The sequence below is a fragment of the Xiphias gladius genome, chromosome 10 (genome assembly GCF_016859285.1).
Source record: "Xiphias gladius isolate SHS-SW01 ecotype Sanya breed wild chromosome 10, ASM1685928v1, whole genome shotgun sequence".
In the NCBI taxonomy this organism is placed as follows: domain Eukaryota; kingdom Metazoa; phylum Chordata; class Actinopteri; order Istiophoriformes; family Xiphiidae; genus Xiphias; species Xiphias gladius.
In genome coordinates, this window is record NC_053409.1 from 13,019,441 (window position 1) to 13,044,396 (window position 24,956).

The 24,956-nt window shown below is 39.4% G+C and overlaps 2 protein-coding genes across 6 annotated transcripts; one reads left to right on the forward strand and one right to left on the reverse strand.

The window, feature by feature from the left end:
* ubr1 (ubiquitin protein ligase E3 component n-recognin 1) lies at positions 1–20,117 on the reverse strand. 2 transcript variants are annotated; one of them, XM_040136656.1, is made up of 47 exons: positions 19,726–20,117; positions 17,900–18,159; positions 16,616–16,694; positions 16,051–16,161; positions 14,691–14,818; positions 14,462–14,600; positions 14,267–14,329; positions 14,000–14,123; positions 13,787–13,894; positions 13,602–13,690; positions 13,420–13,518; positions 13,117–13,274; positions 12,931–13,030; positions 11,537–11,665; positions 11,217–11,397; positions 11,073–11,125; positions 10,853–10,963; positions 10,678–10,743; positions 10,408–10,509; positions 10,256–10,331; positions 10,043–10,167; positions 9,883–9,935; positions 9,685–9,787; positions 9,544–9,592; positions 9,267–9,421; positions 9,069–9,168; positions 8,873–8,976; positions 8,683–8,763; positions 8,203–8,384; positions 7,886–8,094; positions 7,672–7,771; positions 7,375–7,527; positions 7,180–7,280; positions 6,802–6,904; positions 6,560–6,708; positions 6,423–6,478; positions 6,242–6,338; positions 6,074–6,141; positions 5,598–5,745; positions 5,379–5,466; positions 4,484–4,620; positions 4,291–4,399; positions 4,131–4,187; positions 3,963–4,040; positions 3,695–3,865; positions 3,464–3,565; positions 1–2,640 (listed from the first exon to the last, which is right to left on the reverse strand). In XM_040136656.1, exons 1-47 carry the CDS (start codon positions 19,768–19,770, stop codon positions 2,499–2,501), a joined length of 5,241 nt encoding a protein of 1,746 aa, XP_039992590.1. In that variant the 5' UTR covers positions 19,771–20,117; the 3' UTR covers positions 1–2,498. The 2 variants fall into 2 exon arrangements, with proteins under 2 accessions (XP_039992590.1, XP_039992591.1); XM_040136657.1 differs by having other exon boundaries at positions 2,499–2,640; positions 10,256–10,319; positions 19,726–19,770.
* On the forward strand, positions 19,396–24,869 carry atxn3 (ataxin 3). 4 transcript variants are annotated; one of them, XM_040136669.1, is made up of 11 exons: positions 19,396–19,510; positions 20,797–20,961; positions 21,052–21,096; positions 21,196–21,281; positions 21,400–21,466; positions 21,543–21,630; positions 21,707–21,836; positions 21,979–22,142; positions 22,323–22,479; positions 22,729–22,793; positions 23,306–24,869. In XM_040136669.1, the coding sequence occupies exons 2-11, from the start codon at positions 20,908–20,910 to the stop codon at positions 23,356–23,358; spliced, it is 909 nt and encodes a 302-aa protein (XP_039992603.1). In that variant the 5' UTR covers positions 19,396–19,510; positions 20,797–20,907; the 3' UTR covers positions 23,359–24,869. The 4 variants fall into 4 exon arrangements, with proteins under 4 accessions (XP_039992603.1, XP_039992600.1, XP_039992601.1 ...); XM_040136666.1 differs by lacking the exon at positions 19,396–19,510 and adding an exon at positions 20,150–20,259; XM_040136667.1 differs by lacking the exon at positions 19,396–19,510 and adding an exon at positions 20,215–20,259 and having other exon boundaries at positions 22,912–24,869.
* Positions 24,870–24,956: the final 87 nt, after the last annotated feature.

The following is a 24,956-nucleotide window of genomic DNA, read 5'->3' on the forward strand; positions in this document are numbered from 1 at the left end:
TCTTTTCTAAAGGGCAGATAATGCCTTTTTGACCTTTTACAAGCATAAATCAATCAAAATCCTTCCTTACATATTGTACATGCTTTTTTTGTTAATGCAAACACCATAACATAAATCACCATCAATGTACACAGCTGTACTGTAATCTGCTGTTTACTAATGATATCTTGTGGCCTGTGTGTTGTGGTTTCGCAATGGGTGTCCAAAACAGTTTCATACACCTGTTGGTTGCAACACTGGAATCAAATTGAACTTGAGATTAAGCTTGAAATATATCGTTTGATGAAGACAAATTAGTAATGTGGGTCCAAAGTTGAAGCACCCATATTTTTTGCCTGATTTCACTTGAACATCTCAGAAAATGTAGTCAAGAAGTTTATATTTATTCTATCAGGAATTTGGTAGTGTATGTGTAAGTTACATTTCACACATAAAGGCATTCATACCGGGAAGAGCATGATGATGCATTTTACATGAGTTCTAGGTGTTTAGAATAGTAGTATCTGTCCATTTTCATTAGTAAATGTAATTCAAATGAATTAGCAAACAAAGTTGCACTGAGGGTAGTAAACAATATAATACATAATGTTCATGCTTTCACATTAGTTCAAACCACACAACCAGACGTAAATATATAAGTAAATCCAGAAGTTTCTAGAAAGTTTGAGCTATCACTACAATGAATTTCATGTGCCTCAGCAATGCCTCTATGGTCTCATTGTCCAATGTGGAACACTTTTCGCTGGGATGAGCTACTGAAAGCTTGACAATAAACCTTCTGAGCTGGATTTGGCATGGCTTTATGGTCTTTCATTGTCTTACGAGGATTTCAGACCAGTACAGTGCTAACTGGGCTACTTTGTCTTTCTTTATTGGCTGGTAACAGGCATGAAAAAGTTTCAGTTCTGCCTATCAGATGTCAGTGTGTCTAAAATGTACCAAGTACAAGACTTGTGAAACAGCAAAATTCTGTTTCTGCCTCATCTGTGGATCTCATGGTCATGATGGACAAAAAATATTAATGATGGAGAATGGCTCATTCATTTATTTTGTATGTGAGCAAGACAAGAGGCAATTTAATTTCAAACATCCAGTGCTGAAGCTCCTCCTTTTATAATGGTTTGTAGGTGTTTACATTATAGATAACAGAAATTGTGACATTGCACTCTGATTGATTCAGGGCACAGGAACAGTCCATCTATTGATAGGCTAGTGTCTTTATTTCCACGGCCTGGAAGTGTCATGTAGTACTGTCAAACAACACAAAAAGGAAAAAAAAGGATATATTCACACTATTTTTCCTGAAAAGGATGAGAAATAATGAATGGATTAACTGAAAAGATAATACACTGGACTGTTGTCAATAAAATGTACGTTTCTCTCTTAAATAGAATGTTGCAAGTTTTTTTTTTAACTTAAGATCTTTTTAAGTGTTGTTACATGACAAAAATCACATGGTGAAATAATAACTAATGTGTCTGACAGTGGACCCTTCAATAGTTTAACCATTACAAACATACGGTACATATCTGATAATTATAATCAGTTTTACCTAATAAGGTTGTTTGTAAGAGGGCATCTAATAATATCATATAGTATACTGGTAATATTTTCATATAATTCACTCCCTGATTCTTAAGGTTAGTGAGAACTTTTAAACAATTAATATTTGAATCAAAATATGGCTGAATTTGCTATTCAGAAAACTTCAATGTCTACTTATCAATAAATGTATCCATATCATAAAATCATGGAAGCAGTTAACTGTATACTTTTTAGAGTACTGAATCTGTTTTAATACAACTTTGAAAATAATGTATATCCTATAAATGTTTTATCCATAATACATGTCTATATATGAGTAAAGGTAACAGTAGGTTATGGCTCCGTCATTTGGACCAGCTACATAGTTGATGGGCAAAAACCAAAATGTGTAGGATGTCTGATCCAGCATTTCAAAATAAAAGTACCCCACAAAACAGCATAATTCAACATGATAAACTTACAACAGATCATTTCTAACACAAAAAGAGAATGCAAAAGATTCACAGCATTACTCAGGAGAGAAATCAAATACATAAACTGATAACAGAAACATGTTAGTGTGTATCTGATGTTTGTCTTTATTTTAATGAACCTCTTGGCAATAACATTACTCGAGGAGAAACTCATTCTCACAGCAGACAATCAAAGTAAAGCAAGGCGACTTGGGTTTACACTTAATCAATCACCCTCCATTATTCTTCCTCCTCTTCCTCTTGTGACAGTCTCACCTCTCTGGACTCCAGCAGGGGTTTCATCAGGGAGAGATTCATCAGGAGCTGGTGCTTCTTTGATTGTAGGAGGGTTGTTTGCTTCTGTGTATGTGTGATGTGTGTGTATGTGCGGTGTGTGTGTGTATGTACGGTGTGTGTGTGTATGTGTGGTGTGTACACTGGAGCAGACTGTGGTCTATGGCTCTGCTCTTAATTTCCCAGCCACCACAGCTGGAGCAATCATCACAACATCTGCCACTCAAAGGCAAACATCACGTTGACCACCTCCAGGCTGCGGGCGATTTCTTCCAGGATACAGTGCTGCTGCCACAGCTGGTTCAGCTTCCTGTAGCGCTCAGGGCAAAGGTGTAATGGATTGCCCCTTCTAGATATTAAAACACAGAAGGCTTAAATGATTCAAGGGTTTGTCCAAAAAAAAAAACACACAAAAGGACAAAATTATGCACTTCCATGGCTATATGATTAACTTGACTTTACAAGCATTAATCATTCTGGGATTTGTTTGTTTGTTTTAGTTTTTCAGTATTGGCTTCCTTGGATGACATTACACTCTGCAGTACTGTGGAAAGAAATATTCAGATCCTTTACTTAAATAAAATTAGCAATACCAAAATATAAAAATACTCCATTATAAGTAAATGTTCTGCATACAATCTTTGACTTAAGGAAAAGTTTTATTTAAAAAGTACCAGCAAAACGTACCTAAAGTATCAAAAGGACTCATTATGCCCTTATGAAAGTTTTATCATTAAATATTGTATTACTGCTTTGCTAATATTGATGCATTCATATGTAAGATGCATTTTAACTAATTATGATGTAGTCAACTATAACTACTTTGTGTACACTTGATTTGTTTATCTGTAACAATGCTTCATATCTTATTAGGTTATCATATGTTTGTGTATGTAAAATATTGATCTTCAAAGTAACCAGTAACTATAAGTGTCAAATAAATGTAGTGGAGTAAAAAGTTAAATATTTCCTTTTGAAATGTTGCAAAATGGTGGAAATACTCAAGTTCTAAAGACAACTGCAACTATAACACTCTGCAGGTGGAGGAAGTATTTACAGTGCAGCAGGTATTACTTTTTACCTGTAGGAGGCAATATTGACATGCCTACATTTGCAGTTTTTAGCAAAAGCAATAACAATGCTGCACCTGGAAAAAAGGAAATGTTTCTTACCCAAGGTGAGGATCAGTCTCCCCATAATCATCCAGGTAAGGTGCAGGGTACGTGCTTCCTCGAGTCTTACTGGCCATGAGAACAATTTCACACTCTCTTATCCTGTAAACATGAAATCAAACTTCATTTATATAGCACATTTCATGCAGGAAAGATTGACATCCAAATAAAATCAAAAGGCAAAAAAAAATATATATCTTTGGTCTCTAATGCCCAGGATTGACGACCCACCTGAGAAACATTCCCACTCCAGCACCACAGGTAGCGGCGTGAGCGGTGCAAGCTCCCACATCTTCCCCATCCAGCTGGCTGAGACAGCAGGAGCTCTGAGAGCACAGCATGGCCCCACAAAACAGACACAGTGTCGGGTGCTTCCTCTCATCATCTGTAGACTTGGGACACCTGAAGACAATGTACAGAGGAAACAAAGGGGTTGAACATCTACAGCCCATTTTCCACTAAGAGATGGTGAATGAAAGGACTTCAATTTCCCTCTTACTGAAAATGGCTGGCTTGATTGAGAAGAGCACTGTAATCCTCAGGAAGATCAATCAAACGATTCCTTCTCCTGGGGTATCTGGAGCAAGAGGTTACTGATCAATTATAAGGAGATGCTTTTATTACAAAATAACAATGGGACTGAATTAAAACAGAAACCAAAGTCTACCTGGCTGTCTTGGTTTTGCCTTTCAGGGCTTTGGTTATAGCTGGGCTCCCACACCACCTAAGGAAGAGAAAACATTGTCATAAAATTGCTCCGCTCTTCAGAGAATACTAAAAGACCAATGATCAAATACGTTGACCCTGTCTTGATGTTGATCACCTACCTCTGCAGCAGTGGATTAACAGTGTCTCTGTGCTCCTGGAAGAGCTGGAATACATTGGAGGGTAGTGTCAGGTAACTGCATAGTGCTTCCATCTGTCCTTGAGAGGAAACTGCAATTGACCAAAAACGTTAGCTTGAATTCATAAATCATCATACTGTGTAGACCAATGATAAAATACTTTGGTTTGACCTACCAGAAGTACTAAAAAGCTCCTCTGGAGGCTGTACTCCTGTAAGGCAATTGAAAAAGAGAGCAGCACAGCGCAGGAAAGGTTCAATTCCTCTTTTCACTCTTTCTGCCACAGAGCTGCCGGACAGATCTGGAACCAGCCTGATGAGCAAACCAGAGAACAAGCGGTCAAACAAGCTGAAGACAACCAGGAACAAGGAACAATGTTTGCACCTACTGAGTGGATATTTTTTTTGACTACAAACAGACAAGGCTGATTCTTGTCAAGTTTTATTATGGAGCAAGCTGATAAACAAATAACTGTCTCATTCTGCCTAGTATATCGAACTGCCCACACACCAAGTGAAAATGAAAATGAAAGTAATTTTTGTGGGTAAAAACTGACATGCTGTATATGTTCCCTGGAAAAAAGACGTGTGGCTTCAACCTCACAGCCTTAGCCATGTAAAAAGTTATAAATGTTTCATTTTTCTTTTTCTTGTCAAGAGCTGACATTTTAAGTCTGAATGACAGAAATCACAAATGCAAATCCGGCTGTCACATAGTTTCATGTCTGCTATAAACAAAGGTTTTCAAAAGAACAATTCTCTCCTTTATTGGGTGTCGCTACATGTTGCTGTTTATGACTGCCGTAATTTTTGACAGAAGTAGCTTTTTAAGGTTTCGTTTGTCATTCACCTCATTAATCTTCACCCTGAACATTTTTCAAGCTGGTCCACTCTAACCTGTAGTTTACCCCTATCCAAATAAGTGAAAATTGAAATGAAATTCTACAAGCAATTCAATCAACTCACAGATCTCCTACTTGGTGATGTTTTTAACCATATACAAATGTCAAACTAAAAAGAAAATTCGGCTTGTGTACAGTATTTTGGTAGATAAATAATAGGATGATGTACCTTCCAGTGTGTTGTGACACTGTATTGTACAGCTCTGCTGCTGCTCTCGCCTCCTGTGTCTCCTCTCCACCCGCCACTGCATTGAAATCTGCACAGAAATCAAACCATTATACAATCATCATAATCATCTTGTTATAATACAGCAGTCTGAGCTAGGTCAGAAAATGGTAGTAGTATTGTTAGACCAGATTGTATGGTTTAGGTTTCTTCTGTTTATACCTGTAGAGGACAGGAGGACCTGCAGCATGTGCGCCATTGTGACCAAATGCATGATGTGCAGGTGGTTGTAGGCAGAGCTGACAGCAGAGGGCTGTAAATCTACAGCCTCCTCCTGGTACAGTGAGGGTATAGACAACACCAACCCCACCTGACAAAACACACAAGCACACATAAATTACATATGCTATCATAAGGTTCTCACACACTAACTCTGTCAAGTTAGTAAGATTAAGTTTATCCAAATAAAGGCATTTTTTTAGAATTTACAGTAAAATCTGAGAAATGTATATCTAAATTATACCACAATGTAAATAGAAAACCCCATCATCATGTTTCATCATTAGTTTCTATCATTATGAGAGCATGAATACCTACATGTCATTAATATTAGTAACATGTATTAAAATAATTTGTTCAGAGATGAGGACACGCTCATTCTCTCTCAACTGAGCAGTTGCCTTTGTGGGAAAACTTACCAGAAGATGGAAGAAGTCTACCTCCAGAAGTGAAGGGCTGCTTTTTCTGCTCATGACTGGTAGCAAGACTGGGAAGAGAGACCACAGATTTGACAAGGACAACTAGATCGTCATAACCAATTGATACATAAATATGATGCATTGAGTATGCTCAGATGGACCACGTACCTCCCAGCATGTCTGTGAAGTGCCTTTGGATTACAGCCTGAGAGCTCTTAAGTCTCTGGGATGCTGAAAACTGAACTATTGCCTTTAGACCTGCAAGCTAAAATAGAGAAGAATTTCACAAACATGATGATTATTTGCCAATATATGACAATTGTTCACTTATCAGTATGTGGCATCAAACCTGTCTGTTTTGTAAGGACCCAAAGAGTGATTTGTCCTCTTCCTGCAATATATTTTCTGTGGAGACATACAAATAGGAATTTTAGGTATTACAAAAAGGATGATGGGATACAGAGATGCTAAAATGCCAAGTCTTACCTATGGCCTGAATAGTGAAGGCACATGTGTTCCAGGCCATAAGGGGCACATGAGGGCACAGCTCATTGGGCGCTGTCTGCAGTCCCACCCTGTGGACCGTGGTGGAACACACAACCAGCATCTCCGCTATGCTGTCTGACAACTTTCTCCTAAAAACAATGAGCAGCAGAGAATTCAGATCGCTGTGATACAGGAAACACAGATCCCTAAGTAGTATTGAAGGAGCTGACAGTTTGACTCACGGTTCTTGTACTCCATAGCTGAGAATGGATCGAAAGTCTGGCTGGCCCTCTCCACACAGGGCCATCGTGTCCACATCAGCACTACTGCCTTCTGTGTTGCAATCTGCGAGAGAGAGAGAGTAAAAACCAGCAATTATCTCATGTCACATGATTTTTACCAGAGTCTCACACAAACAAACGAATAGGCGTAACACATTTGATGGCACTGAATAACTATTGAAGTAGAAGAACTGATTAAACCAAAGAGCCAACTCACAGACCTGTAACTGAACAGAAAACCTCCAATAATGATAAAGATGCCTAATAAAGCAATGCCTTTTTCTGTGCCACTGCCATCCACAGAGATACAATTATTGTATGCTCAGTATGTCGTCTTACCATTATCCTGAGTGACTGACTTGAGTCCTTTAATCCTGGCAGAGAGGATCTGGATCCAGCGAGGCATGGTCAAATGCTGCCCAATTATCTCTGCATTCTCACTACACGCAGGAAACAAACATTCTATTTACTTCTACGCATTTGTACAACCAACAGTCCATGCAGACTGGTCCGAAGAAGGTGGAATGGACTTACTAGTTAAACGTTAGTGGTTCCAAAGGGATGAGAGGGACAACAGTATTGCACAGAGACTTGCACAGGGGACAAAGGTACTCCCCATTCTCTAGGTCGATAATCAGCTCCGCGTGGAGCCGGTTCCTCGTCGTATTCTGGACTGCCTCAAAATATCTGAAAAATACAAAGAATAAATGGAAAATTGACTGTCAATTTTGCCTTCTAGTGGACTATGTACACAGTATAAGGGGAGTACTGTCAGAGTATTATTTAATTTAATTGGCAAAAATGGCCAAATTTGTTCTTATAATGACTCACTTCTGCCAACATGTGGCATGCATGACGTGGCCGCAGCTGCCAGTGTGGGTCCCCACTGCCAGTTCGGGAGGCATGAACAAGGGATACGATGTCCCCGACCCTTTAAGGGATAAATACAATTAAAATATGAGTCCGATGAATGTGAGGCAGATTTTTACCCATAAACCTGCAGCTGCCACTAGTTAAATGAAAAGTTTGGTGAATTGAGACTGACCATCTGCTCTGTGGGTCAGTATCTTTCCTCTGCACTGTGTCAGCACTGTGGATCTCTGGACACACGCAGTCAGTACCATTGCTGGAGCCTGGGCCACCACTTCCTGCTCCTCCTGGCAAAGGATGCAGGTCAGCACCTCCCTCTCAGTTGGCGTTGACCCTCGGTTGGGCCCAATGGCCACACACAGCTCCCTCTGCTCCATGGCACAGCTAGAGGAATACAAATAACAAAAACTTAATGGAATTCATTTTATGTACATCTTCACCTCTAGTCTACAAAAAACAAACCCATGCAGTTTTTGTAATGCCTCTTCTAACCTATTAGTAGTTGTAACAGGCTCTCCCTGCGTCCCACTGTCAGGCATGTTGTCGTAGAGCATCTTGTTTGACTCAATGAAGTTCTTCTGCATTGCTGACATTTGGGCCATAATCTTCTGACGGTGGAGTTTGGCTGCCTCTGCCTTCCTTTTCCGCTCAGCTTTCTCTTTGTCCTGAGCACTCTGGACCACCCAGAAACAAGTCAGAGGGTAAGATTTATTAGTATGAAGAAGATACTCCATGCAGTTCAAGTTTCTGAAATGCTGAGTGTCTTGTTTAAACACAGCAGAGTCTGATGTTTCATTGCATTGTTGCCTGAGTAAGATTTTGATCAGTGATCATTTACTGCTGTTACTTGTCTCAAAGGAAGAATGTTCTTTTTTGGTAACAGGCAGCAACATAAACGTATATATATTACAGGAAATTGCAAATGTTTCACAATTATCATTCATTGTTTTTTTTGTTTTTTGTTTTTTTTACCTCTTCTGGCTTGGTTGTCTCCACACTCATGGACGTTGTTGGACTCGACTTCTCTCTAAGGCACTTGACAATCTCAAACATCTAGAAGAAAAACGTTAATATAAAACTTTAGATGAACTGGAAAATAAGTGTCAGTCCAAAAAGCTGATGATAATTTATGTTCAAGATATATATGACAAAAATAACCTACCTGTAAAACCCATTTGACCATGTCTTTCTGAGCTTCAAGGGAAGGAAGAGCCTTAATCTTGGACAACAAGAGGAACACTGACTTGCCATGTTCCTGACCAATTCCTCGAAGAGAAAAGGAGACATTTATGTCACAAAAATCCACAAACCTAACAAGTTCATACATTTGAGAACTATGATAACTGGTTTTCACTCACTGCGAGCCTTAAGGCTGAAATCAAAGGTCACTTCCTCCACAGTGCTGTCCTCAAGCTGTGTTTTCTCTTCAAGCAATGCCTGACCAATCAGATGCAGAGCCTGTGTGGTAAAGATATAAGTGTTGTTACAAGCCTTTCTGAGAAACAAACATTAAGGCTGAGCAGGGTACAGGCTGAGAAGTTGAATGTGATGTGTACCCTCTGGATCATGGCCTCTGTCCAGTGAGTCGCCCGGTCCTCTGCAGCTCTCTGCAGGACACGTCTCAGGATGTGGATGATAATGTCACAGCAGAAAAGACGCACTATGTTGGAGAAAGCCTGGCAGAAGGCAGGAGGTACCGGAGGACGAAGAGCTGAGAACGAAAAACAAACAGAAGGAACGTTAGTAGAGTTGATTCCTTATCAACCAGAGTAGAGAAGAGTGTCACATCTAGGAACTAGACAGAGGCCTCTGCAGAGCAAAGACGTTGGTCACCTTTGTCATTGCCCTCCTGCGTCCTCCTCTTCTTCTGAGACTCTTCTGCCTACAACAAGTGAAAAATAAAAATGAACTGAGGGATATTCAAAAGAACTTGTGACAATTTAATTGAAAACTGGTGATGAGACATTGTGTTACCTTGCTATGCTGGGATCTTGAATAATGGTAGAAGAAAGGGTTGAATTCTACCAGACGCTCTTTTTTTACTTCATATAGTCCATGCCCTGATACTCCTGGTTTTCTGAAAACGGAAGCAGAAGAGACAGATTAAACCCACACAAACATTATTGTCAAGATAAAACTGTTTAATAAAGCTGTTTCACAGTCTTTACGTACTTGAAGGTGGCAACTTTGGTAATTACTGTCTCCAGGCCTGTTTCATGGCTTTCCTACAAAAAAAGCATCTGACATTAGTTTGACACAGTTCTGCTCTAATGAAAACACAAAGATTCACTCTGTACTCTATCATTTAGAGATATGGCATTATGCAACTTACATTCTCTGGCAGGCCTTTGACCAGGCTGCTATGAGCCATGGGCTCAATGCACAACAAGTGGATAACCTCCCTCATTGTCATGTCCTCTCTGGTCACCTGACTGATCCCGGGGACATAGCGCTCACCTGGAAACATCAACACTGGTCAGACACTACTGTGTGGATCATATTTAACTAAGTATCCATGTATGATTAGTAGAATGTGACACTGCACCAACAATGACGATCAGGAGATACAGCATCTCTTCTGTCAATCTATTCCACTGTATCAATTCGTCCTGTAAAATTGGCTGCATTTCATTAATGAGAACAACATTTGGCGGCACAACATCTTTTTTCCTAAATGAATATTGAGGTTTTACTTACCTGGTCTTTGCTTGAACAACTTCCATTAAAATAATCAAAGAGCTCGAACCTCAACAAGATCAGCATGAGGAAGTGGTTGGGTTCCATTTTGGAAGCAGCTATCTGTAAGCAATTTGTGGGGAGGGTCATATGTCACCACATTGTGTGTGTCTGTATATGTGTATGTGTGTGTGTGTGTGTGTGTGTGTGTGTATGTATGTATATATAAACAAAAAAATATATGTTTAAAAAAAAAAAAAAAAAAAAAATGTATGTCTGATTTCCACCAACCTGAAGCATGAGAATGTCCTTATCGTACATTTCGTCCCTGCATTTTACATCCTGGTAGTAGTAGACCTGATCATGTGAAACAACAATTAATTTATCTGTAATTTATTCACTGCATAAATAATAACAGAACGCAGAATGAAAACAACACCTGGGGCATCCAAAGAATGTAGCATACCTGGCTGACCAATGAAAGCCCATTTCTCCGCCACATTTCGGCTGAGACCTGAGCAGCCAGTACCACACAGCGCAGAGGATGTTCTGCCAGCTGGGTGAAGTCATAACTCTCCTGCAGCAGAAAGAAAAAGAAATATTATTCTCTGATGCCATCAGTGGCAATAAAGACTATTCATTCAATACTGTAGGTGCAATGTCATTTTTTTTTTCATGTCACTTACAGGATTATCCAAATGTTCAATTGCCCCTGTTCTGCACATAAGCACATACAGACCTGTGGATCAGAATATACAGAGTAGTAAGCTCACAGTTTACAGAAAAAATACAAATAAATTGCTGAGAGTCTCAAATATTAGTTCTCCTACCAGCCAGTAGCCTGGAGATGGGCAGATGTATGCTAACAGGCTCCTGAGACACTTTGTACGGGCGAACATGGAGGATGTGCTTGCACATGTAGTAGTCAGTTGCCTCCCTACGGAAGGACTGGTTATTGCACTGCATCAGGACTTCGTGGCACTCTTTAAATGCAAGCAGCAAGATCTTGTCCTGAAGGGGCAGACATAAGCAATAACTGAGCACAACAACATAATGCTCTCTTCCTTACTTGTGAGGGGGTTTGTAGTTGCAATCCCTTTAGCTTTGGGATCACTGTATTGTTTGATGGACAAATTACACAACAACTTACATCAGAGGAACACCAGTCCTGAAACATGGCAAGAATGTGGCGGAGCTGGATCTGAAGAGAAAAGCCAGCTTCCCATTCTGGTTCTACTGCGATGTGTTGCCCAAACTGACGTTTCACCTCCTCCATACCCTGATAAGGAAAATCATAGAAGGCCAAGATTCTTTAAATTATCTGATTTGTCTAGTTACCATAACCTGATGTAATGCAGATGTGTGACAAATTAAAGGAAAAACCTGAATAAAGGATTGGAGAAACATAACGAATGCAGATTCTTCCACACAGGTGTACTGCGTGGTACAATGAAGCAAGAAGCATCCAATCATGCTCTGTGTCCTGTATAAAAATGCTGAGCAGGCTCAGTAGATTCTGATTATATATATATCAAGATGGCCAAAAGAAAAGATCTAAGTGACTTTGAAAGAGGGTTCATTGTTGGGGCACGGATGGCAGGAACTTAAGTCACAAAGACTGCTCAGCTGGCTAGTGTTTCAGTAGGAACAGTGACTAAGTGACAACTGCATTTAGATCTATGGGAAAGAAATTAGTAAAATAGGGTTGGAAATTGTGGTCAACAGCACACAGTGATGACCGTGCTGCTCGTGCATTAGTGCAATATGTAAGGAAAAACGGAAAAGCAACTCTTGCTCAGGTGACTGAGAATGTTAGTGCAGGACGTGACAAATATGAATGCCCATTTGAGAGTTCAGTGGTGAAAATACCATACGCACTGGTCTACAGAGATGTGGAAAAAAAGTGTTATGATCAGAGGAATCATCCTTCACCATATTCTCGACAAGTGGGCAAGTGCATGTGTGGCGTACACCAATAGAACAGTATGGGTGTGAATGCTTGAGGCCAACAGTGAGGGGATCTGGTGGCTCTGTTATGCTGCGGGGGACATTTTGCTGGCATGGTTTGGGTCCACTTGTGCCCTTTGAGGAAGGGGTCACTGCAAATCAATACAAAGTTGCTCTGAGTGATCACCTTTATCCTATGATGAAACATATCTATCCTAATGGGAGTGGTCTCCTACAGGATGACAATGCCCCCATCCACAGGGCACAGGAAATTACTGAATGGTTTGATGGGTATGAAAATGATGTGAATCACACGCTATGACCTTCACCAGATCTCAATTCTATTGAACACCTATGGGCGATTTTGGACCGATGTTTTAGACAGCGCTCTCCACCACCATCATCAAAACACCAAATGAGGGAATATCTTTTGGAAGAATGGTGTTTCCATCCCTCCAGTGGAGTTCAACAGACTTGCACGTGGTGGCCCAACACCTTACTAAGACACTTTATGTTGGTTTTTCCTTTAATTTGGCACCCTCTAGTTCTGCTATTCCATGCTATCAAAAAATGGATCATGGTTTGGATAATTATTACCTGCATGCATTTCAGAAGCCCAAGAAAGTCTCTGAACCCCTCTCGGAACTGTCTCCGCAGCTCTTCAGTCCATATTGAGGGTTTACTGATCAGAATATACCTGAGAGATACAGAAGTTACATCTTTGACAAAGATCAAAAAACATAAGAGTAAGTAATTTGTTAAAACTGCAGCCTGTTCAAACACCTGAGGTCGTGGAAGATGACCTGGATGCGTGAGAACTTGTCTGAGTTGTAGCCGAGGAAGAAAAAGCGATTGTTGTCATCCAGATGTTCACGCAGCAGTTCCATGACAGTATCAACTACCACTTTAATGACATTGCCCTCTTCAATCAGCTGCCTGGCCTACAGAAGAAATGGATGTTAGATGATGGCACAAACACAAACTGTCTTCGTGAAGAGGTACAAATATTAAAGTTGTGCCATACTTACCCTATGATACAATATCTACATTTATAGGAAACCAGTGTTTATAGGAAATAAGATTTACCAGGGTTGGTACAGTGAAGATCTGAACAGACAGAGCGGTGATAGATATACTCCTCTCGTGGTCATCATTGATGAAGTCCTTCTGCAGCTGCTTATAGTGCTGAAAAGAAAAAGATGGGAAATATATTAATTTAAGTAATAAAAAAATGACAAAAAGTTTTAAAACAATTGAATTTTTTTTACCTTTGTAAACTCAATTGCAAAAAGCCTCTTGAACTCTGTCTCCATTAGCATGCTACAGAAAATCAGCTCATGTACTATCTTGCGGGCTCCTTCAGAAAACAAACAAAAAAATGTCATGTTAGTGTCATAAAGAACTGAGCTGAGATTAACCTATCACTATGAAAATCAATCTCAGATCTACTTGCCTTTGTACATCCTGGCATCGTGCAGCATGAGTCTGCTGATGAGACAAGGACAGTCTCTATCTGTGTTTGGTTCGAGTGCCACCTGACAGAAAGCCTGCCTGAAGCCAACTGCACAAGAAACACAGGTTCCCAGTCACATGGCATTCAAGTGAACATGCATGACTGAGCAGTAAGGTGTAGATGTGTGTAGTATGTTGACAACGATGGCAGCACCTGAGTAACTGATGATCTTTTGGAACCAGGAGCCGAGACGCATAGCAAAAGTCTGATGAGCCATTACTGCAGCATGAAGAATCTCCACACGCAGTGGCTGCAGGGAAATATGCTCAGAGTTGGACTGCAACACAGCAGTGAAAGAGTTATATTTCACCAAGACGTGCACAACTGAACAATGATGATCTCAGGTTCAAGACTTAACATCATTCTAAATTTCTAAATGATTGTTTAAATAGTAGAATAGAGTCATTAGCTGTTATTTACCCTGATGAGGTCTTTTGCTTGCTGGCAGGAACGAAGGGTTCCTCTCTTTACTGCACGACGCCCCTGCGCAACAGTTAAGAATAATAGGATAATCTGCAGTTGATAGGTTGAGTGCATTTATGGGAACTGATTCATTAACTTTCTTTTGATAGCAATGTAAAGGAAAAGTTATAAGCAGATAAAACCAAAAAATACCTCCTTATCAATAAGTGCTGTGTGTGTCTGTGCTTCAGCCTGATCACAGTTAACAGAACGCTGCAGGGTGTGGATCACATGGTCGTACAAGTGGTGCTCATCATTGTAAAGTACACAGTAGTATGCATTGTCTTTTTGTCTGCATGGATGGAGAAATACACTGTCAAAGTTAGGCTTAGTGCTTTGCATATGGATTTATGTATTTGCATGTGATCACACAGGCCAATACCGGGGCTGAAGTTCAGCTGATAGCTCAAAGTTCTCCTCCCACACCAAGAAATCCGTGACGTAGCGCAGCAGTACCCGGAACAGCTTCTCAGCACGCTCATATAACTCAGGCTCCAACACACTTTCATCCTGCACAAAATGAGAGAATCACACAGCATTCACATTGCTGAATATTTTCAGGAGGAGTCTTGCTCCAAAATAACGTACTTGAAATACTGTCTGACTTATCAGTAACATTTCTCACTCATTTTGTGAAAAGAAACTGTTAATCATTAGTGACATCAATATTGAACCTGGAGTGATGTTTCTACATGTGAAATTTCTGAAAATGTTTTTTTCCAATACAGTAACTTTCCAAGATGAGGACATAAAAAAACATCTTCAACACAAATATGTACCACTACAAAAAGTCCCTATATTCCCTATTTCCTGTGTCACCAGCAGTGACTCTATAATCTGACAGGGAACTGGACTAAATATTTATCTTAATAAGAGCAAAACAGGCAGCTGGCCTGGTAAAAGTAATATCAAATCCCCTGAGAACAAACCTTCTACATAGCAGCTAAGTATTTCATACAAATGTCTGACATTTAACACACAAACTAAACTAAACATACAGTGAGTATGTGTATGTACACCAGTGTCAATGTCAAACCACTGTGTGAGAAAAAGCACTGTAATCTACAATAATCTAAACAACAAGAGGTCTGAAACAGCATGATGGGTTTTCATGTTTAGTGTGGAGTTACTATTGCGGCCATGTGATATGTCACAGTTTGTTAAGCACAGGTTCAGATCTGGAGTAGAAAACACAAAGCCGAGATAGGGGCCAGTGATGTCTCTGTTAATAGAAGCACCTGCTGTTTACGGAAAAAGGTACAGAGCCTACAAACTGCATGTCTGCTCAAAGCCCGTGAGCATGATCTTATCAGACAAAAGCCCAAACACTGTGATCAGTAAAGAAAGGCCAGACAAACAAATGCTGAACAACCAATCACCACAATGTGTCCAAGCAGCAGTTTGGCAGGAGAAGCTGTAAACTAAATACATCCCTGCACAGTTCAGCAGGATTTAAGCAGTTGTAGAAAGGATGCTTTCAATCAGTCTCACCCACAACTGTTTTGCACCAGCTAACTTGCACTCATTCACCCTCTCTTAATCTCTTAACCTAGTTATAAATTTTCTCAGTTGGTGCAGGTCAACAGAGTGCTTTTCTTTCTCGTTTCCGGAGCCAAAGCCACAGGCAAGACAGCAGCCTCCATGACTAAGATGGGAAAATAAGCATTCTCGGATACACTGACACAGAATGGGACAAGTACGCCCCTCCCACATCCCTCTTTCCGCTCTATTATGTAACTCACCGTTACCATGGCAGTGGCTGCCCCTGGGTCATGTTTGGAGCAACAGGGGCCGATCTTCCAGGCTTCTACATCCCCACAATCACAGAACCCCCCGCCTGATGACGCATGCATCTGGGAAAAAATAAAACGCACATACTGTACTGTTACTGACAGCATTTAAGTTATACAACTGTTGTAGCTGTGGGAATGCATTATTATGCAATATTGGGTCTAAAATGAAAGGCCTATAATGATTTAGAATTAATCAATCATCGATCTTAATGGATCTAGAAATATGTTGTGTGTTTTTCCCAAAGTGTAAGGGGCATACAAGCAGTTAATCGAGTTGGCATTGTGCCCATTGTGCACAGCAGTGAATCGCAGAGACTATACAAGGGAAAAGTAAGGATGCGTTTGTATGTGTGGGCCCATATAGAGATGTTAAATCTGAGAATAGAAATCCAATAATGAGAGATTTTCTATCATTCCCATTTATCCAAGAGGGGGGCATCTGACTGATTAATTTACTCAAACATGTTAGTTAAGACTTCATTAAAAATGTATAAATATTTATATTGACACCAACCTTGTAGCGATGGCTTTTGTGCACACTATCCTGGAAGCAATCCATGCACAGGACACAAGTGGGATCTATTGCACAATCCCTGCAATAAATAAAAGAGAATTTGTTACTTGATTGAGCAAATACCCACAAAAATGTATTATCTGAGGCTGAAGACCTGCCATTCTAGTTACTGTAGCTGGTTGTATTCAAAACAAACTGCACGCTGAGCTCTCCTGGACGTTATTTCAACATAAACATCCACAGTGTAAACTTGAGGAGCATATGAACTTTATTAGTATTTTGTGTTGATACAGATTCACTGTCATTAGCTGCATATTGTATTGATTACAGTATCATAGGATTTGTTTCAGACAATAGCAAACACACACTTGTGCCATTATATATCACATGTACCTGTTTTCAGTGTCTCTAAGTGCTAATTTTAATAAGAAGCTTGTGTTTATTTAAGGCAACATGCAAACACAATTTATATAACTGAGACCCCTTTAATTTTATTCCTTCAGTTATTTTAAAATTCCTCATCACTGTTAAGTTAAATTATATTTTTTGTATTTGTCAAGTTATTGTTATTATACTAAAGATGTTGTGCTAAAGCATATCAACAGCATATGTAATTTGCCCTGAGGTGCTCAAACCCCTATCTGTCTATCTATCTATCTATTGACTGTTATAATGCCTTATTATGCATGGATGAACAGTTATTTCGTAAATACGACTCATGCTGAAATAACACTTGTAGAACAGCTTTGGAAGGAAATTTAAAACATTTTTTTTAAAAACTAATGAACGAGCAGCTGTGTACATTTATGTGAGTGATACAGCATTTCACATCATTAGGCTCACTCATGGACTGCCCCATACTGAAACCTAACAGAGTCTACTCATAAACAATTCCCTCCTAACATTTAGCCTAAATACTGTAGATCATTGTAGAACTAAAAGCTATTGAGACCAAACTTTTCTCACTAGAAGTACCTAGTACTTATCCATAGCTTCCATGTGCACATGTGGCTTTTTTTTAATTCTGTGGCTTTAAAACTCATTCAGTAACCCCAGATTCCACTGGGGCTGTGTGCTGTACAAATATTTTTTAATACCTGCCCATTTCATGCCTAAATTTTATTAACAACCAAAACAATATTTTTTATATAGATCTCAACATTAATCAGCCAGAACTCAAAATTACTAATAAGAGCAAATAAATATTTAGTGTTTTATCATAACTACTACTATCATTACAGTTATAACTTATTTATTACATAAGATCAGTGTGTCTACTCAGACCTGCAGGAGTAGACAGTCTCTCCCTCTTTGAAGACACGACCACAGAGTTGGGAGGAGGTGCTGCCTTGCTTGAGCTTTTCCAGACCCTCCTGAGGATCTTCTCCAAACAAGAAACACTCCAGAGGGTGAAGGAGTCGGCTCTGTGTGAGCTCCTCTTCCTCCTGAGGACAGGACTCTTTCTTCAGGCAGAAAATCTGGGGCACCTGCTCCTTCAGGTAGTGGAGCAGCTCCGCCCTGCTGTCTGCAGCCTCCAGCCATTCCTGCAGGACAACAGAGAAGAGCATGACACAAAACCACATTGTTTAGCCACTATTCCCATAGTGATGCGCTGATAAATAAATACCTTTAGCAATGCATCATGTTCACTGATTAATTGAAACTTCTAATATTTGTCTAAGGGCATTTGATAAAAAAAATAATGAAAATGTAAACTTTTGCAAGGAGGGTAAAAATATTTTATTCAGTGTTGAGTTCTGATGCTACCACTGTGTGGAGCTTTCACATTGTCTCATCATCCTCCTGATGTCTGCTAAATTACTAAAACTTTGACACTTCCTGTTTTGGTTGGCAACTGAAAGAATAGCACCAAGTGCATAGGATCGTTTTTACTGTCGAAGCAGCCAGATATCTGTGTAGCAAGAATTACAAATATTATTTTATTATTTATTTTGTTTCTATATAATATATTATCCAGTATACGGTACAACACAAAATAAAGAGCGTTACATTGGCTACCACTAAAAATGAATCCAATCAGTGACTGGAAGGTGATCTTTGGTAATTCAATGTTTTTGGCCACAGGACTAATTTAGAAGATGTGACTGACACTTAGAATTATTTACATATACAAGGGTAGAACCAGTACACATAGAGAATATTTTCCTCTTTAAACGCCTGAATGAAAGTGCAAACTGAAACATGTAGTAGTTTTAAACGAAATAAAACTTTTAAAGTAATCATAGCTGTGTATGAATTTGCATTTATATGTAGTGCCCCTTTTACTACATACATACAGTGTCTTTCTCCAGCATTTTTTTTCAAACCAACAGGCAACCTCAGTGTCTGGATGAGTGGGTGGAAACAATAATGATGTGTTTATTTTAACAACACTCATGCCGAGAGTTACACAATGTAGCTGCATACTGCACACTGTACGTGGAGAATCGAGTTACACCAGATATAAAACTATTTTCATATTTTATAGTCCTGTTTCACGGTTAAATAGGTCACACGTCTCCTTCAAACAATGCCTGTCATTTCTGTTTCGTTTGCTGTACTGAATCAAGTCAATTTCCCCACGACTGCCAAACTGTAAACAATTGAACGTTGATAAAAATCACGACTAAATAAATCAGTTTCATTTTCACAGTGATCCTGGACAATGGTTTATGACCAACACAACGCTGCAAGAGTTTGGGATTGGGGCCATGTTGCTCAAAATGCTTAAACTCACGGCCAAATCATTTTGAGGCGCTTTGGACAAAAGCGACCACTAAAATACCACCGGATGGAGAGAAGCACACTACGGAGAACACTGCCATATTTCCCCCGACTGCCTTGTCTACTCTGATTAGTCCTGACTCCAGAGCCAGGAACATACACACACTGTTGGTGAGTAATAAATATTGTAGCCTTTGCAGAGACATTTTAACCATTTGGATAGCTAGCTCAGGGGCTAGCTACGACTGCTAGCTTGGTAAGTAGTATATCATTTCACTTTGCCGTCAAACCGTAATGAACAAAGGAACTAAAACATAATACTTTAGTGTTTTGTCCCTGTGTCATAATAACCACTTTCAGCTGTATTAGCTGTTTTAAAAGCATACCTTGCTGAGCTCCAGTCCGTCTGGGGATTTCTCACCCTCCGCCATATTCCATTTGCCGTAAAGGAGGTGTCGCTAGGAGACTGTTCCCCTTGTAATCAAAATCTTTTGCAACGCTATTAGACCATAATTTAAAAAAAGCCGAACATATTTTGGTGGAGTTAAGCACCCCCACTTTAGTCTATTGATCAAATAGGACACTAATTATAAAATAGACATTTTTTTCTATTAGTAATATGCTTCTAGTCAAAAATTCAATAATAGTCTAATAACGACACTTTTGGAATCTAAGTATAGTGGTTACACTGCTCTGTAGGTCCCAAATAGCCAGTGATTTCAATGATAACGCTTGTACAAATACATATACATATGTCAATGGAGATTTGAATGGAGATGGCGCTGATGTAGAACTTAGCCAATAGATGGCGCTGGTCGAGATTTGTCCCTTCACTCCATGGTGATGAATGCAGCGGCGCTAGAGGTCAGAGTTGAATGTTTGACAGAAAGCTGAATATGGATTCTATATTTCATGAGAAAGTGAGTTAAAGCATTTAACTTGAAATATTTAGCCACAGGTTATTCGTCGTCTTCATTCGGAAAGCCTTGGACCTTATAGCGGATATTTGTTTACCGGCGTTGCCTGGCCGTTGCTAATAGATTTGGGATGGTGTTTGTCAGTATTGTTGTCCAGACAGCTAAAATGCTAATTGCACCTGCTAGTCAGAGATAATGAAAAGTTTCTTTTCAGTCAGTAGAAAGCTTTGTGATAGCCGCAAGGGTGTTATTTATGTTACGCTAGCAAACGAACTGGCTTGACATAGCTCTCTGTTCTGTATAAAAGAGTAATGAGACTTGTGTGTGCTGTTCACGCATGCTAACCTATCTGTATGTAGCTTTACTATAGTATGACTGTTGTCGTATCCATAAGACCATATCCATAAGATTTTTGTTTTAGGTTATCCTGTGTCCATAAAGCTAAATACGCTGTAAAGAAAACCATGTAATCGTTCTGTCGTGTTAGATGTTTCATTTGCCGTGGGGTCTTAACAGTAATTACTCCCTTATAATTTTTAGCAAGAGGGCTCTCTGTGCGCCCAGCACTGCCTCAACAACCTCCTGCAGGGTGAGTACTTCACTCCTGTGGATCTGTCCTCCATCGCTCATCAGCTTGATGAAGAGGAGAGGATGAGGATGGCAGAGGGAGGTATGGCCAGTGAGGAGTACAGGACCTTTTTACAGGTGAAGAAGCTGAATGTCGGTGCAGCAGGTTATTTATACATGCTGTTACCAAACAGATTCTAACTTTATGTTCTGTGAATGTGTTTGCAGCAACCATCTGGGAACATGGACGACAGTGGGTTCTTTTCAATACAAGTGAGTTCAGGACATTCACTTTTTATTGTTATTGTAACAGGTCAATGACCATTATAAATCAGGAATATCAATAACCTTTTTTGTTATCTAATCCTCTAGGTTATTAGCAATGCTCTTAGAGTTTGGGGCTTGGAACTAATCCTCTTCAACAGCCGGGAATACCAGAGCTTGATGATAAATCCAATGTAAAGTTTCCTTGTCAAGACTTTATTGTGTAATTTGTGAAATGGCTTACTCTGTAATCACATAAATACTTTACAGTTTAAGTTGATGGTAACAGCTATTCATACTTTAATTTTTCAGAAATGAGAAAGCCTTCATTTGCAACTACAAGGAGCACTGGTTTACTATACGCAAACTTGGGCAACAGGTATGAGGCACTTGTCTTCATAAACAATTTAAATACAGCTTAATTTACTAAAAACATTGTTTTGTTTTCATTGCAGTGGTTTAACCTGAATTCACTGCTGACTGGACCAGAGTTGATATCAGACACCTATTTAGCCCTTTTTCTTGCACAGTTACAACAAGAAGGTATTGTAGTATTGACTTGTTTACAGTGTTTAGATGTTGCAATGCAGAAAAGATTATTAAAGTTGTATTTGTGCAGGTTATTCCATATTTGTGATCCGAGGAAACCTCCCTGAGTGTGAAGCAGAGCACATCCTTCGGATCATGAGAGTGCAGCAGCAGCAGCGACCCAGGCTCATTGGAGAAGATGAGGCCCAGACAAGTGCAGGGTACGTAATGTATGTGCAGACTGTACAATGTAGGGGACCCATAAATTACCCCAAAAGGGGTTACTTAGTTTATGTTTGATATTGCTTAAAATAAACTTTTCACGTACTCGTGGAAACTGATTAAGCCTTGTACTGTGAGCAGCAGGTCAGCAGCTCTGGGCCAGACAGAGATGGGCTTTGGTGTGGAGGATGAAGTTGTAGATGAAGATGAAGAACTGAAGAGAGCCTTGGCACTCAGTAGACAGGATATAGATGTGGAAGATGAAGAGGCTGATCTTCGCAGGGCCATACAGCTCAGCATGCAAGGTAAATGATGAGTCATCAAAAGGTTTTAAAATATTCTATCATTTCTTCTTTTCCGATTAATTGCTGTTTTAGTTAAGTTTTACCTATGGATCAGTCTTGCCTTATTTTCACAAATTTTATGCAGGTTTACAGTAAGTAGTAATAACAACTTTTTGAAAGTTGCTTCTGTTTTTTTTTCAGGAGCAGTGATGAGCAACAAGTCTTCAGAGGCTGAAGTGGGAAATGTGAAATCAGGCAGCCAGGCAGCAGGGAGTGCTCCAGGAGGACAAAGAGAAAGCCAAAATGAAACGCTCACAGCCGAGGAACTGAGGAAGAGGAGACAAGCCTACTTTAATCGGTAGATTCAGCTGCATGTCTGCAAACCCGCTGTACAGGGGGTGGACACAATATTGTAAACACTTCTTTGCAATCCAGTTCAATAGTCCTGCAATAACAAGTGCTTTTTCAATTTTGTGATGTTCAATTGTATGGTGTAAATGTGTTCTCTTTAAAATGATTGTATTCATGATATTGCATCCACCCCCTTTAAGTGAATGGAAAATGAATGCATGGAATTTGACTGAAATCCTCTCTGTTGACTGTTTAGGCAGCAGCAACAAGCACAACCGAACATTCCTCAACAACCAGACACAAAATCAACAGGTGGCTCAGGTGAGCACATATGATTTTTAATATAAATAGATAAACATATTATTTAATTCATTTTATTAAAAAGCCTATCCAAGAACAACATGGAACATACTAGCCTCTGCTGTCCTTCCTCATCTAGGATCAGTAAACACTAAGGAGGACCAACAACAAAAACCCAGCCAGTGAATTTGTGAAAGGTTTACCTATGTTGTTTACCTACTGCCTGGATTGGCAACCCCATACAGTGGTAGCTTTGCTCCCTCCTCTAACCTTTTGCACATGCGAACATAAGGACAGTCAGAAGGCTGACACCTTTCCCCTGGTTAGTTCGCTGACAGGCTACAGAGAAGAGAACAATGACAAAGAAAAGGCAGCAGTTAGTCTAATCTAACTCAGTAGGGCACTGAGGCTGGGAAAAGGGTGACCACAGAACTCATGATGCAGTTAATCCAAGTTTGCAATTGCCTTTGTACCATGGCGCCTTCTATTTCTAATATATACTGTTTTTTTTATTCTTGTATTTTCTCTGGAAGAGATGGAAAGGAATCTTCAGCATACAAAGGGTGTGTTTATTTGCTTGAGGTGAATGCATAAAGAGATGGCTATTCTGTGTAAGCCATAGGAGACCAACGTTTAGACCGCAGATAAAGGCCTGACAGATAATGACAGAGCCTCGTATTGGACTTGGGTTTGTAGGACATACCCCAGTGCCCACCCCACCAGAACACCAGTGTGGTTTTGAAATCATTTGTTTTTGCAATGTACTGAAACATCTTTTGGCCAGCAGTACTAACATGTATGGGTCATTTATTCCTGACATCAATCATTTTACCTGTGAATATCTACAAGTGAACTCCCAAGGTATTTAGACACCAATGTATTTTTGATGTTTAAGCTTATAAGCGGGCATAATGAAATTTAAGACTACAAAGCTTACAAACACAACATAAGGGTGTTTTGTCCATCTTGGATGGAACAAATTCATTATACAGAGCTATTTGTTGAATCTAAGATACTTTTGACTGACATATATTTTTCATATCATGTCCATAATAAGTTGACATGCAATGAGGAAAAAAGATGAAATCTGTGAACATTATGAAACTGCAGCTGATAGATAAATACATTGTTTATTTATCCAGCACAGTATGATCACTTAAAACCAAAAAGACTCTGACATGTCCAAACAGCCTACCTAGTACACCACTTCCTATGTTGTTTTTCTTCATCAGTATTTGTCATCATCTGTATAGGGAATTTATTATAAAGAAAAGATTGTTAAAATGATAATTCCCATTAACATCACAGTCTACAGGTACAGTCCCTGACATCCTTGTTTAATTTCACTGATTTGACTTATCCTGTATTCCAATAAGACTTAGAGCAGTGTTGTACACATTAGTTGAGTTAAATCATGGGTTAAAGCTATGGATGCCAATGGCTAATTGATGACCTTCGGAAATAAGAGTAAAATGGTAAGAATGGGGGTGGGGGTCTGTTATTTAACCTGACAATTTGTATAATATAAAATCCAAAGAACGAAACAAAATATCAAAAATGTGTCACCATGCATACACTTCGAAGAATTCATTGTACTCTTTTTGCATTCAATTCTGACCATGACTTGTTAAAAATCTCTGGCATTTTCAATCTACAAGCTTCCATCCAGTCCTGTAAAAGAAAATCTGGTTACAACGCACAATGTTGAAGATAAACCACATTACAGCATTTAAAAATGTACATTTGTTTACAGTTGTAATGTCTTCTGGAACCATACAGCATTGATATATCTTAATGTCTCCACAAAAGTATTGGATGTCATGTAAAGACTTTTTGTGCTAGATGACTTCCAGGAAGATTCCATGATTTCATTATTGTTTTTGTTTCCTTTTGATTTGTTAGGCTTTTTGTTCTATTTAAAATGCACTTGTGAAAGATTATAAAATGTTGGTAGCTGGGTTTTTTATCATTACATTATTTTCACTCACTGCATTCTTAAAATAAATACTAATTCATCATTTTTGTTACACTTCATGTTACCACAGCACGTTCTCTCATTTAATGTATTAGTTCTTGTTCCAGGATTAAAGTGATATTCATTCCTCCTAAAGTTTGCCATGTCTTATTTATTTCTTGCTGGCTGGACCAAACAGCTTGGCCAGCCCTATAAAGGCAAATGTGACT